The sequence below is a fragment of the Trichophyton rubrum genome (assembly GCF_000151425.1).
Source record: "Trichophyton rubrum CBS 118892 genomic scaffold supercont2.9, whole genome shotgun sequence".
Classification (NCBI taxonomy): Eukaryota; Fungi; Ascomycota; class Eurotiomycetes; order Onygenales; family Arthrodermataceae; genus Trichophyton; species Trichophyton rubrum.
In genome coordinates, this window is record NW_003456420.1 from 920624 (window position 1) to 938326 (window position 17703).

Below are 17703 nucleotides of genomic sequence, written 5' to 3' on the forward strand. Positions count from 1 at the left end.
ATATCGTCAGCACCGCCGAACAAGTGCTGGCCGAAGATACAGATAGTGTCTTGCTCTCGCCATTTTCCGCCCACGAAAACAGCCTTGCCTCTCCACTCGTGCACTCCCCGCTTGACCATCCCCGTTTTCTCCATCACCCGCAAGCTTGGCCAGTTCTCGTGGTTTACAATCGCTCTGACGTAGAGCTTTGTGAACGGCAGCCAAAAGGATCGGGCTCGTCGGCATCCTTCAAACACAGCGTTGATCGACTCGGTTGCGTACCCTTTACCCCATCCGGCCGGAAGATACGAATAGGCAACTTCGGCGGTCAGAGTCGTTTCTGCTTCTGTTGCTGGTATGGTAAGACTCTCTGGCAGCGGGAGGCTAGTGGAATCAAGTGAGCTGATTGTGATAATGCCGATGAACTCGGAGGGCTCATCGATTCGATGAACAGTGTAGACGGCTCGGTAGCCCCCTCTTGCTTCTTCATCTGCCGGCAGGTATTTGCTGATGAGTTTCTCGGTTTTTTCTATTGAGTCTGACGGTCCTCCGAGCCTAGATGAATATCAGTATCAATTACATACAAATCAAGTTGCAGGCAGTGCTGACATCCAGAACATCGACTTCTCGTTGCTGTGGAGTCGGTGAAGCCATTCAAATTCTGGGCTCTCCCTCTCGACTTTCGTCAGCAGAATCAGCTTCAACCGTGGTGTGGATATGATGGAATCCATTCTCGCCTCGTCAGTTTTCTCGATTTTCCTTGCGCGAAGATATTGAGGTTTCGGAGTGTATCAGGCCACTGCTTTCAAGTCCAACGCTTTCGGTGATTAGTCAAACACGGTAACAATACGCTCGGCGGGTCCCCATTCCCTGGTTAATCCGAAAACAACTTCGCTGGTATTGATTTTAGGATAGAAACATGATTATTATCTAAGGATTAATACCTTGGAAGAGATACAGATTTATCAGTATGAGCGAAAAGTTGTACAGGATACTAGTTATTTATATAACTCTAGTATCATCATCAACAATGCTCCACAGTCCATCGGAGGTATTCGTGATCCTACCTACGGAGAATCATTGTCAGCATAGCCTGGAAATGGTCAGCCTCACTAAAACACGGAGTAATTCTCTTCCATGCTAGGCTGTCTCCCAAAGTTCAGTGTCATCGGAATGCCCAAATTATTGACAAGCTTGGCCCAAGAAGAGCGCATGCGGGCCGCCAGGGACCCCCACGGCTTAGCCCCTGACTGCCAGGAGATCCAAGGATTGTTGTTTCATGCAAGGAGGTGTGAAAACCTAATAACCTGTCTCCTGGCGATCTTTGGTTATTTTATCAACGTCTGTATTCCGTGACTACAAGGCTACGGAGTACCTTAATCGTCTCAAGCGCATCGATCACCTTTACAGGCGTGGGTAACAGTCTGGACAGGTGGATGCTTGTGCTTTTATCTGGTCAATCTCTGAATAACTACATACTGTGGGGCATTTAGCATCTGGAGCCTGTTGATTAATCCTGCATGATGGATCCGTTAGTTAACGCTTCCAAAAGTACATGCCGAGTTCTACTCATGATCATAGCTCAGCTATAAACATGACTTGCCAATGCTAAGATAAGAAAATCGAGGTGCCTCGAAAACACTCTGCCGTCTTGACAGGCTTTTATAGTCCCAAAAAGGGTAAGTAGTTCACCATCCAAATCCAACAGTAATGAACCCTCCTTGCTGCTAAAGGTTTTGCAGTGGTGAGCGAGAGTCAGGCCATATGTCCATACCGGATACGATGATTGACTGTTCCGTCTTATTTGACTTTCCTTCGTTAGATATTTAGTCATATTTGTTTTGCTTAAAGAATGCCTATCCTCATAATGCATTCCATTTCTTCCTACTGCATGCTGCATCCGCTTCTCGCCCGGGCTGGATGTTTGTTTAGAGAATCAGTTGACATATCAAATAGAGGTACGCCGCTCAAACTAGCCTGCCTCAGAATATCAAGAAAATTTATTTGTGTGGCTGACGACGACATAGCCCGTAAATGTGATAGGATTCCCAAAATATCATTGTCACCCATTGCTCATAACAAATCTCTGTGGTAAAATATGTACTAAGCAAGGAAAACCTCCAAGAAACACGGCAGAGAATTTAAAGAGGCACTACGCATGTCTCTCGTTCTAGACGGAGATTGCAACGCAATTTCACCGGGCTGGCCGGTATTTTTGCCAGGGAATAACTAATGGATATACTCCGTAAAGGAACCGGGGTAGCAACAGTAACAGCAGTAGCGTAGGTAGGGTACATGTGTTCTGTTTGATATTTTCAATGCACCGGGCTGCTGTCCGCGAGACAAGAAGTATACCCCCATCTTTTAGCCCACTGCAGGAAGACAGGTGAGCGCTGGTATCCAATGAATAGTCAGCAAATAGCAAATTACCCAGCTTAACACTAACAAGAGCAAGGCTGTGACGTAGAGCAGCCAGGATATTGTGCATGTGCAAAGACGATAACGACTTTGCTGATTTCAAATAGCCCTAGACTTGCGGGCAATCGCTTGCGCCCTTGAATGGTTCAGAATATATCACAGGTACATATCGCCAAAGAATATGTATGAAGAGCAACTCCCCCGCCAAAAAATGCATATTCGGTTATTTGGTCCCATGACTGTCACGGAATCCTCCCTCATGGAGGACGGTCAGATCCGTAGACTGTAAAAAGCAAAGAATGGAGGAAGGAGGAGAGGAGCAAAGGAAAAGCAATAGAGGTGAAGAGAGGGGGAGGGGGTAGAGTAAAGGTCTAGAACCTGAGGACATAGCAATGTTAAATAGTTGAAGGATATCTTAGGATGCCTACTCCGTACGCAGTACAATGAAAAAGGTTAATGTAGGGGGAAAATAGCAATTCATTATTCGAATAGGTGATAATTGGGTAGCTCTCACTAGTCCAAATCTCTGCCTCCCAGCCGGTGCGCCGATCGCTTCAAATCTGATATGTGAAGAAGAAAAAAAGCTATGAAAAGGAAAGCGAGGATTGGGGAACCGGGAAAAGGCGGGAGGATTAAAATCGATAGGTCCGATGAGATCGCTTGCATCAAAAAGACGAGAAAAAGAAAAGAAGACCGGAGAGAAAATAAAGAAATAACGGTTCTGGCTGCATGGCGCCGTGTGGCGTGACGTCTAGAGGTGCTTATTGTTCTGGATAGTTCTGTTTGGGGGTTCTTTGCAAAAAAAAATTGTTTGGTTATTCCGCATACTCGTCCAATTTCTGTAAGACGATTGAGTTGACCCGTCTCTGTACCTCGGCAGGCGAGGCGGCGCAATCTACCGAGAGCGTATCCCATTCGGAATCAGGCTCCTCCAGCATTTCAAACTGAGAATGGACCATGGTAGATTTCATGTAGTGACCTTTGCGTTGCCTGACTCGCTGGAGCAGCACCTCTTCGGGAGCACGAAGGTAAATGAAATGGATTTTTATAGTGGGATGGCCATAAGCGGCAACACGGATGACGTCGCGGTATTTATGCTTAAGCGCAGAACAGGTTGCAACAACGCCCGGCGGACAAGTCCGGGGATATGCACCCGAGGAGGGAGACGGAGTAGTCAAAGCGCTAATCGCAGCTTCACGAAGTTGAATCAACCAGTCCCATCTGTCGGCATCATCAAGCGGGATGCTATTGGTCATTTTCTCCTTGTTAGACTTGGAGTGGTACTACGTAAACAGTTAGAATATTGATTCCTTGTATTAAGTAAATGTCTAGAGATCAGTTGATGAGTACATACATCATCGCCTTCAATGTATGGGATATGAAGCTCCTTCGCCAGGCCTTGGGCTACAGTAGTCTTCCCGCAGCCTGCCGGCCCCGTGACTATCCAGATGTGCTGTGGCTTCATGGCATGAGGATTTTGTTGAGACCTTGCCGTGTACGAAGCGGCACTAGAAGATAGAGAAGAGGATGAGGTTGTTGCTGAGGAATACCGGTGGGAAAAATTGCGACTGTTGTTCTGTAGTGGCAGCGGTGACCTAGAAGCCGGCATATAAGGGCCAGTGGAAGGCTGTTCCGTGGATAGCATGATGCTTAAATTTCTGAGCCACGAAATCAGCTTGTTTTAGCCGGTTTGCTTTCAGGTAGCAGTGAAGCTGTGATGGGCCTGAGAACGGCTTGATAATGTTTGTACCGGACAAACAAGATATAGAAAGATATCGTAGCACACTGTACGGATTCTTTGTCAATGAATTTGGCAAAGGCACAGAGATCCGATCAAGATAGTATCTGGATAACAACAAAGAGAGTAGCTATAGCTAGTAGTTGATACGGGATCAAAAGGATAAGGAGCTTCTGGAGAGGACGAGGAAGTACGAAAAGTAAACTGCGGGTGAACGGTTGGTTTTAAGCTCTGAAATCTCTTGAGCCATCCCACGCCGGACGAAACCCAGCTCAACAAAGCCATGAGACAATCCGTCCAGAACTTCTGGTTGCTGTCTTATTGCAAATCTTAATTCACGCGCAGTCCAATCATGAGACATCGGCAATGGGTGGACAGAGGCCGCGGTGGATGCCAGTGGGGGGAACGTAAAAGCCGGGGATAAAGGGAGGACGAGAGAACGGGATGACAAAACAAGCAGACAGGGCTAACCCACAGTCACGGTTCTGGGCCGGAGCTGGCCCGATCTCCAAGGATGTAAGGCCGGCGCATGAATGCATTTGGAGGATGGCACCTGGAGGCTGCAGCATTGGTAGGTGTTGGTTTTTGTTGTTGGTGATGAGAAATATTGAGGAATCAGAACCGGAGGGCCTTTGATCGTCCAAGCCTCGGAGGAAGGATGATATGCAAACAGACCCGCGGGATGGAGTTGGCGCCGCGGCCATTACCACTAGGCATGGCGAGAGGTATACCTCTTTCCAAGCTACGGGGATGATGGAGATGAGATAGTTCTGGTGTGTGGGAGTCAACCAGCGGCCGTCGTGCCGGGATGCCCCTGCTATCCCTGCCCCCTTTTCTCGGATGAGCAAGCCAGGCTCGAAGACCTTCGTCTACACAGAAAGAAAAAGCAGTTCAGCTTGGTGCATCCATAGTGAGTTGGCGCAGTGCGAAGAGACGGTGAGCGACTTGCACTATTGTCGTTTACCAGGCCGAAAAGAGTCAAATCGCAACGGCCTGCGTGGAGACTGGAGGTCAGAACACCAGTCGTTGGTTCCATGCACTATGAGGTCAGTGTTGCGGTTGCGTCGACGATAGTTAGACGTACTCCATACGGAGCATTATGATAGCTCTGTCAATAATGTATGATCTCGCGTCTGTCCTGCAGCCAGCAGCAGCTTCACCCTGCTTGCAAGACGCCTCTTGGAAGGTGACCAGCTACTCCGTATACGAACCAGAACTAGTCCGTCACATAACGAGCTAATCGTACGGAGTACTTCGTACGTTGCTCTGCACTTATACTCTGGACTCTATCCACATTTGGAGGAGCTGGCCACTTCGCGAGATGTTGGTTCACACGAAAACCCCCCAGTCGAGATCATAATCTCAGCCGCCTCAGGGCATCAATTGAACGGCGACCAGGTCCAATCTGGTAAGTTGATCCTGTCTGCCACGTTGCCTCGCTGCACGATTGCCACAAAGGACAGAACCACAATCCTTACGGTATTTTCGACATCTTGTTCCCTCAAAGCACTTTACTGGGGGCGGGGGGATGACTATGTATCCTCTTATTGCCCCCCTGCCTTCATTTTGCGGTTGTGATCACGAAATGATCCCATTGATGGAAACCTGTCGGAGATTTGCTTTTTCAAGTCGAATTACATATTAAGCATGGATACCTACAGGGATTTTGGCCCTCTCCCTTGCTGTTGACGTTGCCAGGCAGCAAGTTGTATTCATACCTACGACAACGAGGTTGCATGCCAGGCTAGTTCGATGCTTGCTCGACATATCCTATATAGGCCTTGTGCGTTTCGTACAGGATGATGGGTAATGACTATAATTAGTTATTCGCTCACCTGAGCGGATGGCTGCCCGGTTCCCGAAAGGATATTTCGACATTTATTTTCCCTACAAAAGACGTTAGCATGGATGCTCTGATTCATTCCCGAAGCCAGGATTGGGGGATTATACGATTCAGGGACGCCGAATGGGTGGTGGTTTCCTCGCTTACTGAGATTACACCCCTTCTAGGGCCTCGTATCTCCCATCGAAGCTGACATTTACGTACCCTCCGTATAAGAAACACCGATTCAAACTTCGGTTTCAAGACTCCAGCTCTCCCGTTTCCGCACGGATGTTGAGCATCGCTTCCGCTACCATCTTTTGGCGCTTAAGTTGTCGAGTTATGAAGTCTGAAGAAGTATATCTGTGTGTAGAGTACTCCGCACTGCGTAACCAAGGTAGAAAGAAGGGGCTATAAAAACATGGAATCCGGCCAATTCCGGCCATCCCCAGATTCCCAGGGTTAGTGGGTGCGGATACGGAAGCGGATAAGGGGTAGCAGCATGAACTATCGCATCTGATCACCTCATCCTGCATCCTGTTCGTTGCCAATCGAGTCTCTAGCGTTGGTGATGAGCACCGCTGAGCTAACTAGTAATCTTCCTATAGAACGCCGGCGGTACCTCGCGAGGTTATAGGTAAAAAAGAAAGCAGAATTCAAAGCCCGACCTTCACGAGCAGCACAGTACCTTATCACACCGACAAACCACCTTCGCTCTGGCTTCCTATCGAAGGAAAGAAGATACAAATTGTCTTTTTGTCGACGTTGGCCTTTTGTTGACGTTGAAGTAAAAAATGATTTACGAGGAAAAGGCCAAAAAGGACGGTGTTGATTACATAATCCCGGGTCTTACATCAACCACCCGAAATGGAGCCAAAGAGCCCAAGGCAAACACCATGAATGCAGCTCTGGAACAGCAACAGAACAGCTGGGAATAACACAACTGGCGCTCGCGTTGGCTGATTAAGTCTTCCGATTAACGTATCTCTGGTGAACTGCGACCAGGATGTCCTCTTTTTTTTTCTCCACACCCGTCGATATCGACATCTTGCTAGAAGACGGCGATGAGCGAGAAACGGTCGACATCAAGCTCGAGAAGAACCGGCGGGAGAAGGCTCCGTTGTACCTTGATGGGGAGTCAGTCAAGGGCGCCGTCACAGTCAGGCCAAAGGATGGCAAACGGCTGGAGCATACAGGCATCAAGGTGCAGTTCATTGGTATGATTGGTACGTATTTCCAGTTCCGGCTCATCCACTTCCCCCCTCATGTCTTCTCCGTGCCCAAAGAAGGATAAATAAAGTAAAATGTATGCACACCTACTGATGATTGCTTTGTGTTCGCGCAGAAATGTTCTACGATCGTGGCAATCACTACGAATTCCTCTCCCTTGGCCAAGAACTGGCTGCTCCTGGCGAACTACAGCACCCGCAGACATTCCCATTCAACTTCAAAAATGTCGAGAAGCAGTACGAGTCTTACAACGGAATCAATGTCAAGCTGCGGTATTTTGTTAGAGTAACTGTCTCCCGTCGGATTGCGGATGTTGTGCGCGAGAAGGACATCTGGGTATATTCGTACAGATTGCCGCCAGAGTCCAACAATCCAATTAAAATGGATGTCGGAATCGAGGACTGTCTGCATATTGAATTCGAGTATTCGAAGTCAAAGTATCACTTGAGGGACGTGATAGTGGGAAGAATATACTTTTTGCTCGTTCGGTTGAAAATTAAGCACATGGAGTTGTCTATTATACGACGCGAGACTACGGGATCCCCGCCGAATCAGTATAACGAAAGCGAGACGCTGGTGAGATTCGAGGTATGTGATCTCTCTCTTCACTATTCTTATACTCTATACGGAGATTTTATTGACTATTTCTTGGCTTAGATTATGGATGGCTCTCCATCAAGAGGTATGTTCAAACAGGAACAACTTAATTTCTTACCTCATCAGCTTTTCTGACACTGCATTAGGCGAAACCATACCCATCAGACTATTTCTAGGTGGATTTGATCTAACTCCCACCTTCCGAGACGTGAACAAGAAATACTCGACGAGGTATTATCTCAGTCTTGTGTTAATCGACGAAGGTATGCATTTCGCTCTCTGCGCCGCGGTTCTATTTCACCGCACGGGTACTCGAGTTGTCCCACCAATGTACTATTCTGACCATGGTTAGACGCCCGTCGATATTTTAAACAATCGGAGATTGTCCTCTTCCGTCAATCTCCAGAAATGGCGGCTGCCGCACAACTTGAAAACCAACCGCATGATGGGCAACATGCAGTGCCCCCACCGGAACGCAAACAAGCCGTACGTCATAGCGAGGATGAGGAAGACGGCCTGCAAAGCTCGCACCATGCATCGCCCCCATCCCAACTTGCACCTGAACCTACATCTGCACCTGCATCCACTATGCCGACATAGCTCAAAATGATGGTTCCCCGAATCTGATCCTATTTCTTCCCTTTTTCTCCTTCTCTCGCCTCCGCGCAAACATATAAAAGGAGGTGATGGCGTCCGGAGTTCTAACGAACTTGTTTTCCTATAATTTTCCTTTCATCCGGAGAATATGTAATATTTTTATGTTAATTTTCACTGTATATGGGGCTGGGCCATGTTCCAGCATGATTTCAACCTAACCCCCACGTTACGTACTTGTGATATCGACTGCCCAGTTTCAGCCAAACAACAAACATAAATAGGTATCATAATGCCGATCGAGGGTGATTCAAACAAAGAATGATTATCTACGACGTATTAATCCAACAAACAACCATGACATTGGAAAACGGAAACACCGCTCCTCTAATTCCCCAGTGACCAGGCTAGTTACTATCCCTGTATTCCCTCTAAGACTTTTGTCAGCGCATCCAGAACTTGGCGATCTTTGTATTCCTTGCCGGCAACCGTTATTGCACGAATAACAAGGGGATACATCCACCCAAGATGTTTTTTGAACCTTGCCGCTGTGGAGCTACTACTTTCCTCATCATCATCATCCTCCTCGTCGTCGTCGTCTGGGGAGTCGTTTGGCCCCCCTATAGGAACGCTAGGGTTAGCTGCTGGAATGGCAGTTGGCTCACTCTTCAAATCAACCAATCGGGTTAGGAGGTACATCAATTCCTTCCTTGAAATTATGGGTTGTGGCATTAGCCCCAGAAGTGGTTGGTCGGCGATATATGATTTCAAGGGTAAGGCACAGCGTAAGATAAGGTAAGGTGACACAGATTTTGCAAGGGATATGTACGGTGTCACAAAATCTGACGATGAAGCTTGGCTCTCTCCTGCGGCCGGTTTGCGAACAGACGCAAGGTCAAATAGCGTATCAACTAGCACATATGATAGTTTGCTCCGCATCGTTGGCTGTGGGCCATGAGTGCGGCCGCGTCGGATCTTATATAGATCGCGGAGAGGTTCCTTCTGTGCCAAGTTATCTGGCAGATCCAATCGCTGTGGTGGATAAACATGTGAAGAATTGAACAGCACAAAGGCAAAGTCTCTCCGGATCTTCGGAGAGACGAATGATGAGCCAAGGGCTGGGATTATCATGCCACGGAGACGTTCGAAGGCAGCAATGTCGAATTGCTCGTCGGATAGCAGGGTGGATGGCGTTAGGTTTAGATCTGTATATTCTCCGCAAGAGACGACGGCTTTTACGACCTCGACTACCGACGCCCAAAAGCGCTCTGTAATCATACGGTCACAAGTCGAATATTGGGCCTCAACGTATCCAACAGCAATTTCTATGAGGTCTAGAGAAGCCGTCGTTGCCGTCTGCCACAGGGGTGGACTGCCATCCTTCCCTAGCCACTTGTACTTACCAAATATTGGAGACGTCAGTCGTTCAAGGGTGTTACTAAGCACACCATCCGGCAGGACATTAGGTTTCAATCCATTTTCGCCTATATACCAGCTTAAAAGCTTCATTGAGGATTTGGAGAGCGCAACAAAAGTTGGTTTGGCTCGGTCGGCTTGTGGTGTCCAATTGACCATAGGAAGTGGAAAAAAATTGGAAAGACTATCCATGATTGCCGACTGTGAGTTGGGTTTATCAGCACAAAGTGTCCTAAAACACTCCAGAACCTGAGTCTGTAACTCGGAGGGCGCCTCGACATCCGGGGAATATTTGGAATGGATAGATTGCTCAACAGCTAACTGGATGTTCTGTAGGGCATCAAGTATTTGCTGTTCGTCCAAGTGGTTATTAAGTAGCCTGTAGAGCTGCCTGTAGGCTTTGAAATAAGCTAGAAGCCCACTCTGGTTCGAATGCTCGCAGTCCGGCTTCCCATCTTTGGAAACAATATTGCCATTCACCCAAATATCCCAGGCCTGTTGAACCAATTTGATACCAATATCTTCGGGTGTTTGTAAGCAGGAGAGTATTTGGGACAAACTCAAGAAAATAGCCTCCTTAAGATCCAGTGAATCTAGTTTGATAAGTGGTTCGTAAAAGAGGAGTAATCTTGTCCAAGATTTATGGAAATCTCCGCTCCTGATAATTGTAGTAAAGTAGGTAGCGATAAGATTTGATAGACCTTTGCTCAACAACACTGAGGTATCAACCCAGGGCTTCTGCTCTTCGGGATTTTCTAACGAAGATCCCACTAATTGAACAGCTTTGGCCTGGACAGCCTCGGCCATAACAAAAAGTATCTTGTTTAAGCACAGGTGCCATATAGCGGGGGATAACTGTTCACTCGAATGATCCAATATTCGAAGCATTGTTTGAATCGCGCTGTTTCGTACTTCAATGCGGGTATCGATTGTGAGATCAACCATCCTCAGAAGCAAGAGTAACCACAGCGCGCTTGTTGACGAAGAGTTACATGGGCTTTTGGCGATCTCTACAATCTGCGCTTCACTGGTCGAAACAGTAATCTCATCTTCACAAGAGAATCGATCGATCTGAACTCGAAGGAAGTCCGATACATTCCAGAATGACGTCGTGGCTGTTAGTGAAATATTAAAATCTTCCTTTTGAGATGCAAAGCTGTAAAAGCATTCTACTAGCTCGAGTAGACATGAAGCTGGAAGTAGTGATAAGAAGTCGGATGCTATGAGTTGCAGGGAGTCGAACGCAGTTCGTAGGAGCTTTTGAGATTTTACTTTTACCGACTTCGGGTTGCTGGGTGTTGGCTGGATCGGTTTTTGCTTCTCATCTGTCTCCATAATGGATTGTATTTCGTTGTCAAATACGCTTGATATTAACTCAAATACCAAATTCCATCCTGCAACCACTGATTGACCGGAACCCTCCAGAATAGATTTCAAGGTTTCGAGGGCAAATTCATGGACTTCTAGATCCACCGCACGGGATGAAGAGCTTGGCCGCCATCCATGGAATGGTATAGATGATTGCGACTTCAAAGCGTGTAATCCACGAAGCTGCACACTATTCCTTGACTCTTCTTCAGTGGATTCTGTGAGTTTGATGGTATTTGAAATCACAGTATTAGTCACGTCACTGGCCTTGAGGCGTAGAGCGGAGCTAATCTGGTCGTTCTGGATCATTTTCAGAAGATTATTGACCAAAAGCTCCCATATACCTTCATCCTTTGAGAGAGAAAGCCGTTCGATATTTGCTTTAGCAACGGCGTGTGCTTTCTCTAGCACAAACTTCAGCTCATCCTCGCGCACTCTGTTGCGCCCTAGTGCCACAGACAAGCTGCGTTTATTTTGGTGAACCCTTCCCCCATTTTGTCCTTGGGTGAGAAGAGGCGAGGATTGTTTCTGGCTAGAAGGGGTTACTGAATCCTTCATAAAGCTTTCAGGCAAGCTCAATAAAGTCATGAGAAAGATTTTAAACGCAGAGTTTGTGTAATCGCCTGTGCTCTCGCAAAGTTTATTGGTTACAGCCTGTACAGCCATGATTTCAGGCCCAAGGTTGGATTTGGGGGTATCGGAGTTCAAGTTCTTGGCCTCCAGGGCGGGGTCCGTTGGCATTGATACGAAGGTCGAACTCGTTGCATTGATTACTAGTTCTGCATTTTGGAGAGTTTCAAGAATGATAGTCCAAGCATCACGGTCCAAAGTTGGCCCAAGAGCAATACCCAAGTTTAAGAGTGCTCGTAGACATAGTAAATTCCTAGTATTGAGCATATGAATAGGGCTATCGACAGGCGAGTTGGCGGCCTCAGAAACACTTGGTCGTTGGTTGGCATTATTGATAATAGGTGAGTTAAGAGTGCTACTATCAGGGTTAGGCCCGGGGAGATCTGTAGGTACTGCTGCTTTTCCAAGCGTCGTCAGGAATGCATCCCGGGGAGTGGCAAGCCTCAACAAACCGGCAACGTGAGTTAGCTTTTGGAATGCTCGAACCAGGGAGTGGTAAAATTCTCCATCCAGAGCTGCGTATAAGAAAGTAGACGAAGTGGCCAGTATCGCTGGCCAGCAGACCTCGATGATACCAGCGGTTGCTTGAATATCAGTAATTTGAGGATGGGAGCTTAGCTCAAGAGGATTTGGAGGAATGGATGATCTTCCCGTCGGCTCTTTGCGACCAGCATCCTGCTGGCTAGAATTGCGTTCCTTGTCTGAGCTTGAGGTATTGCGTTTCCGCTTGCTTTTTGATTCAGCAACAGCTAGCGGGATGATGAACTTTGCCATGCTTTCGGAGAACGCTGCTATGCAGTTGAGTACTAGACTGTAGATATATGTATCCGGAGGTGAAGGGGAGTCGACCTTGTCGAGTGTTTCAATATATGGTACTCGAAGGAGACTCCACTGAGTGCTAATGCCACACATCTCTGACTTATTCGACGGGCTCCCGATTATGCCACTCACTCCAACTGACTCAAGAGCGACCTGATCCTCCATCGTGTCTTTGCCTGTTTGTGGCGCTAATGGGATCGTGGATTGATGGCCAAGGCCGATCAACGAAGTTTTTTCAGAGGAAAGCCTCACTAAGCATGACATATGATCCCTTAATACGGCTTTGCGACCTTCTTCCTTATCAAAGAGGGTATACATAAGTCGGATGATACCGGGTTCGGTATATAGGGACCTAAAGATCTCCATGCAAAGCACCCGCTTCCAGGGCAAAGAAGTTTCCGTGTCGATTAGATGAATCAAAAGCGAGAGAATTACCTCGCATTCAAGGGTTAGCAAGGATAGGTGGGCTTTCAAAATATATAGTGCTATCCTCGCAACACGGACAGTCAAGGAAAATGACTGGCGTTCAGACAGGTATCTGACTGCCAGAGGTAATAGTCTATGCCGAAGGACTTGTGTATGCTCTGGGTGGTTGGCAAAAATCGCAGTGTTGTTGACTAAAATGCTTTCAATCAATTCCAGTATGAAAATTTTAGAAAGCGATTTGATGTTCAAGTACGTAAGTTGTTCACCCTCGAGCAGGCGGCACAAATCTTCTAGTATCTAGGCAATCGATTGTTAGTATATGTATCTATATTGGATTTAATTGGCGATAGGAATTTCAGTTACCCGAAAAGCATCGTAACTAAATGTAGAGACCTCAAGCTTCTGGCCATCAACGGAAATAGTGGTAGATGATGCATCACTGTCATTTTTACCTGCAGCTTTCGAGGTTAGTTTACTTTAAATTAACACAGTGTAGTGGTTAAGGAGAGCAAACGAACTATCTTCTTGAGAGACTTTCTCAAAAACAGCAATGACTAGTTGCTGAAGAGTAGCAGCGGCGGTATTCGATACCGCTGTGGTCTTGCTGTTTTGTAGAGTAGCGCATATCTCTAGCGTGCTGGCAAGAAGAGCACCAGTAAGGTTATCTGCATAAAATCGAAACAGAGACGGTAATGTTTGCAGTATTTTGAGCTGTATTTCAAGACCTATTGCAGAGGTGAGCGGTGGCCTAGCCAGGACATAAGCGGGTATAAACGAACTCAGATTTGCTGTTTCATGTAACCCTTGAAGCACATCCTTTAAGCGTTCGTGAGGCAAGGCACCAATAGTTACCAGCCTTTGAAGATTCGTTACTCCGATGGCAGCAAGGCGGGTATGCCTGGTTTGGCATGCTAGAACAAATGGCCTGGCAAACTGAGGCTTTCTGGCCAAGTCTCTTGAAAGTTCAGCACGGGGTCTAAAGAACTGATAATATCACACAGGAGCAGACCAACCTGCCGCTAGCTGTGACTCAGATGTCGATGGTAGAGCTTTAAGCTCTGCAAGCGATTGTTCGGCTGCCTATTTTTAAGGGTCAACAACAGTACCACATATATTTATATTTGATTGTAAGAAGTAACTACAAGCATAAACAGACATTTTTGAGGTCAGAGTGCTTCCTTTTAGACTCCTGGATCAGGTTTGATAGCTCTGCCTGCAAATTGTTGGACGTCATGTCAGATATCGGATGGGCATAATGTACGTGGCGTCTCATCAAGTAAGGATTGCGGGCCGTAAAAATGCAAGAATTATGTGTGTAATTAAGCCATTCCCCTGTAAATATCCACCAAAGCCTCCTTGATAAGTAACTGGTCTCACGCTGGAGCAAGTAACCAAAATATGCCAGATGGAATGTTGTCCATTCTCGATACTGGAACTTCCAATCGCATTTACATCGGGATGCCGATAGTTACAGTCACGTGAATTTCTTAGTAATCATGACTTCTGCAGAGAGTGACTTTTGGCGAGATGCAAGTTGCAAGCCTGACGACATAAAAACAAAACTCGAAGAGCAAATCAGGAAGAAGATCAGAGAGTCTACCGTGGGCCAGCCTGACTTTATCTCCGGGAATCCTCATAGAGAACCAACCGGCGCGTTAACTCATACAATACTACTGTCACCATCGCAAACATGACGGCTAAAGTCCCTCGAAACTTTCGCCTACTAGAGGAGCTGGAGAAGGGAGAGAAGGGAATGGGCCCTGGTATGCGAATTAATAACCAATTTGCCGCTTCATCTGACATCTATCGCTAACTCTAACTTGTAAATAGAGGCATGCTCGTATGGCCTAGCGGACGGTGACGATTTGATGATGACGAACTGGAATGGCACAATCCTAGGCCCGCCACACGTCAGTATTTCCCATCTCAGACCATTTCCTTCACCCTCCAAGTCTTCCGTTTCTAATCATGAAGGCCAATAGAGCGTACACGAGAACCGGATATATAGCGTCAACATTCATTGTGGAGATCAATACCCGGATATGCCCCCCACGATCCAGTTTGTCTCACGAGTAAACCTGCCATGTGTTGACCCAAAGACCGGCAAGGTACGGACGTCATGATATATCACTTATACGCAACTTTTTTTTCTAACTGAATAATTTCTTCAGGTTGACCCTTCCAGGCTTCCTTGCCTGGCCCAGTGGAAACGTGAGAATACCATGGAGACCGTGCTTCTTGAAATCAGAAGGTATGAAATTCACAAATCGGGGCATACAGCTTATGACATTAGCTAACAAACCCATAAATATTAGATACATGGCGTTACCACAACACAAGAAGCTCCCTCAGCCACAGGAAGGGACTACCTTCTAATCCCCCTCTCCGCCACCGGATAATTACTTTTGAGGTTGATAGCACGCCCGGTGATCATTATCTTTTGGCATCTTATACTTGCATATATATTTTAGGTGTGGTTTCATTTAGCGGAGTTTGGAACTCCAACTGTGATAGTAATCAATTCAACTGTCATCGTGAAAAGAATATATCCGTTTTTGATATTGACATGAGGGGGGACCAAATACGCGATAAGATAAGAATATACACGTGACCGCGATAAATTTCCTTGGCTTTCGTTCTTGGTCTGAAGTTTTGGATCTTGAGTTGACGTGAAGATTCACAATAAATGCAAAATCACGTCGCAGCCAGCGGTTCCTCGAAAGGTGGCTAGTGACCAAATATTGTGGTGTCCTGATGCCCCGATTTTTGCACCCATCACAATCTGGTGTCCACCGTTTAGCGTGTAAGCAGTCTGTTCCTGGCTATCGAAGCTTGTGTTAATTGATCCATTATACAGGCCTTTCTCTCTACCACGCCTTACTCTCGCAATGCTCAAAGCCTTGGCTCACACGCTCGAAAGCATCACACATTCGAGCGCTAATACAAGCTAGATTTCATCTAGATCAACCAGTTGAGAGCCCTAGTCGAATTGAGAAGTCTTTGAAAGCTGGTTATGAGGTAGCTTCCCTAGCCTATTATCCTTGATCTACGCCATTACTCACTATTTGTGACCGCTCAAGGCTTTGAATTTGATGAAGTCATGCGAAAAAGGAGACGCCACAAGCATAGAACGAGTTGATTCCCTCATAGCTGGAACTGAGCCTTTTCTGGCGAGGTATAAGCAGAAATGCGCCCGATTGGCCCGTGAACGCCAGGAAAAAGATCTTGAAGATGCGAAGAAGAAGCAGAATAAACGTCGGTTCAGCGCCAAACGAGTTCTAGAATCGGTGCTGGCACGTCCTTACCCTACTGTTTCCGGTATCCGCCGTGTACCCCGGTTCGCCTGTGCGCGTGGCATTCCATTCCTCCGAATCAAGAAACCCCAGCCAAAGAATCTAAGCGTTGCCATACGGATCCGACAGGACGCTCGATGGAAGAATATTTTGCGCAGGCAAGAGTTGGGTGTCGATTCCCTGTTTGCAAAGGATGAAGATTTGTGGGATCAAATCACTTCGAAAACGGAGCCTGATTCTTGGGATAAAGCTATCCAGCAGAATATCAACCGCGTGGTGGAGACGATTAAGAATGGAGACGAAAGGGACCTCGAACTAGCCAGGAAGATGTGGAATGTTGTCGTAGCCGAGAGACGATTGGCCGAGAAAGAGGCCCGTCAAAGGGAGAAAATGGGCCAGGCTGACGAGACAAAGCCCAGCTCTCCAGAATCTACGAGTCGACCTTTATGGTCGCGATAGTTGTCTACTCATGACACCGAGGCAACAACGGTGCCAAGAGACTATCAATTCTTTACATCTGCTATAAATGAAGACACGAAGATGTATTGACAACAAATGCGAACGCTGTTAAATCATTGAAGATGCCTTTGAGATATCACCACGGTCTTTTTCAAACTACCATCCGCTGCTTACTTTCTGGAGGCCAGAATGGCGTCCAACTTTGGTGACTGATCGATCCAGGCCTTGGTCTTTGGCCTCTCCATGCAACGGTCCCACCAAGCCTTGATCTGAGGTCGAGAAGTAACCACATCTCCAAACCCACGGTCAAACAGTCGAGCCAAGAAGGGAAGGTAATAGACATCTACAAGCGAATACTCATCACCAGCCATGAACTTCTTACCAGAAGACTTGAACTTGGCCTCCACGATATCAAAGTATTCTTCCAGCTTCTTCTTGTGCTCAGCAGCCGCAGCATTGTCGGTCTCCATGTTAATCACACGCTTAATAAAGGTCTCCCAGATGATGCCGGAAACGGGGGTTTCGAAGTAAGAGATTTCGCAAGAAAGCTCCTGCTCGAAGAGGGCGAGTGAGGCGGCGGTAGCGGTAGCAGGGTTGGGGAGAAGAGGCAGGTTGAGCTTTGTGCAAAGGAAGCGGGCAATGGCGCGAGATTCGTACATCGTGACACCGTCACTGGTTACGAGAGTTGGGACCTTGCCAAAGGGATTGCGGGCAAGGTATTCAGGAGACTGGTTGAGGTCAGTGAGTAATGCGATGTATGTTGCATGGACTAAATACACAGACCTTGTGCTCTTTGGCGGACATGTCGACGTTGACATATTCAAAGTCAGTGAAGCCAGCGTCTACGAGGGCGAGCAAGATCCGGTCTGGCGCCGTAGCAATTGGAGTGGCATAGAGGGTGAACTGAGGCATCT

General features: G+C 47.1%; 7 protein-coding genes across 10 annotated transcripts; 3 read left to right on the forward strand and 4 right to left on the reverse strand.

The window, feature by feature from the left end:
- Positions 1–163: 163 nt before the first annotated feature.
- On the reverse strand, positions 164–710 carry TERG_07320 (uncharacterized protein; the record flags this gene model as incomplete). Its single annotated transcript, XM_047748751.1, has 3 exons — positions 164–185; positions 262–534; positions 589–710. The coding sequence occupies 3 exons, from the start codon at positions 708–710 to the stop codon at positions 164–166; spliced, it is 417 nt and encodes a 138-aa protein (XP_047604739.1).
- Positions 711–3212: 2502 nt separating this feature from the next.
- On the reverse strand, positions 3213–4042 carry TERG_08938 (uncharacterized protein; the record flags this gene model as incomplete). Its single annotated transcript, XM_003232427.1, has 2 exons — positions 3213–3680; positions 3752–4042. The coding sequence occupies 2 exons, from the start codon at positions 4040–4042 to the stop codon at positions 3213–3215; spliced, it is 759 nt and encodes a 252-aa protein (XP_003232475.1).
- A 2921-nt stretch (positions 4043–6963) lies between these two features.
- TERG_07322 (uncharacterized protein) lies at positions 6964–8384 on the forward strand (the record flags this gene model as incomplete). Of its 4 annotated transcripts, XM_003232429.1 has the most annotated exons (5): positions 6964–7183; positions 7303–7775; positions 7845–7869; positions 7931–8047; positions 8137–8384. In XM_003232429.1, 5 exons carry the CDS (start codon positions 6964–6966, stop codon positions 8382–8384), a joined length of 1083 nt encoding a protein of 360 aa, XP_003232477.1. The 4 variants fall into 4 exon arrangements, with proteins under 4 accessions (XP_003232477.1, XP_047607212.1, XP_047607213.1 ...); XM_047750372.1 differs by lacking the exon at positions 6964–7183 and having other exon boundaries at positions 7305–7775; XM_047750373.1 differs by lacking the exons at positions 7931–8047; positions 8137–8384 and having other exon boundaries at positions 7845–7919.
- Positions 8385–8792: 408 nt separating this feature from the next.
- Positions 8793–14271, reverse strand: TERG_07323 (uncharacterized protein; the record flags this gene model as incomplete). The annotated part of the gene is made up of 5 exons (XM_047748752.1): positions 8793–13334; positions 13401–13489; positions 13556–14013; positions 14035–14117; positions 14194–14271. The coding sequence occupies 5 exons, from the start codon at positions 14269–14271 to the stop codon at positions 8793–8795; spliced, it is 5250 nt and encodes a 1749-aa protein (XP_047604740.1).
- A 456-nt stretch (positions 14272–14727) lies between these two features.
- On the forward strand, positions 14728–15413 carry TERG_07324 (uncharacterized protein; the record flags this gene model as incomplete). Its single annotated transcript, XM_003232431.1, has 5 exons — positions 14728–14800; positions 14868–14947; positions 15020–15145; positions 15209–15288; positions 15353–15413. 5 exons carry the CDS (start codon positions 14728–14730, stop codon positions 15411–15413), a joined length of 420 nt encoding a protein of 139 aa, XP_003232479.1.
- A 716-nt stretch (positions 15414–16129) lies between these two features.
- TERG_07325 (uncharacterized protein) lies at positions 16130–16789 on the forward strand (the record flags this gene model as incomplete). Its single annotated transcript, XM_003232432.2, has 1 exon — positions 16130–16789. The coding sequence occupies one exon, from the start codon at positions 16130–16132 to the stop codon at positions 16787–16789; it is 660 nt and encodes a 219-aa protein (XP_003232480.2).
- A 170-nt stretch (positions 16790–16959) lies between these two features.
- Positions 16960–17701, reverse strand: TERG_07326 (uncharacterized protein; the record flags this gene model as incomplete). Its single annotated transcript, XM_003232433.1, has 2 exons — positions 16960–17517; positions 17573–17701. The coding sequence occupies 2 exons, from the start codon at positions 17699–17701 to the stop codon at positions 16960–16962; spliced, it is 687 nt and encodes a 228-aa protein (XP_003232481.1).
- Between the last annotated feature and the right edge of the window lie 2 nt (positions 17702–17703).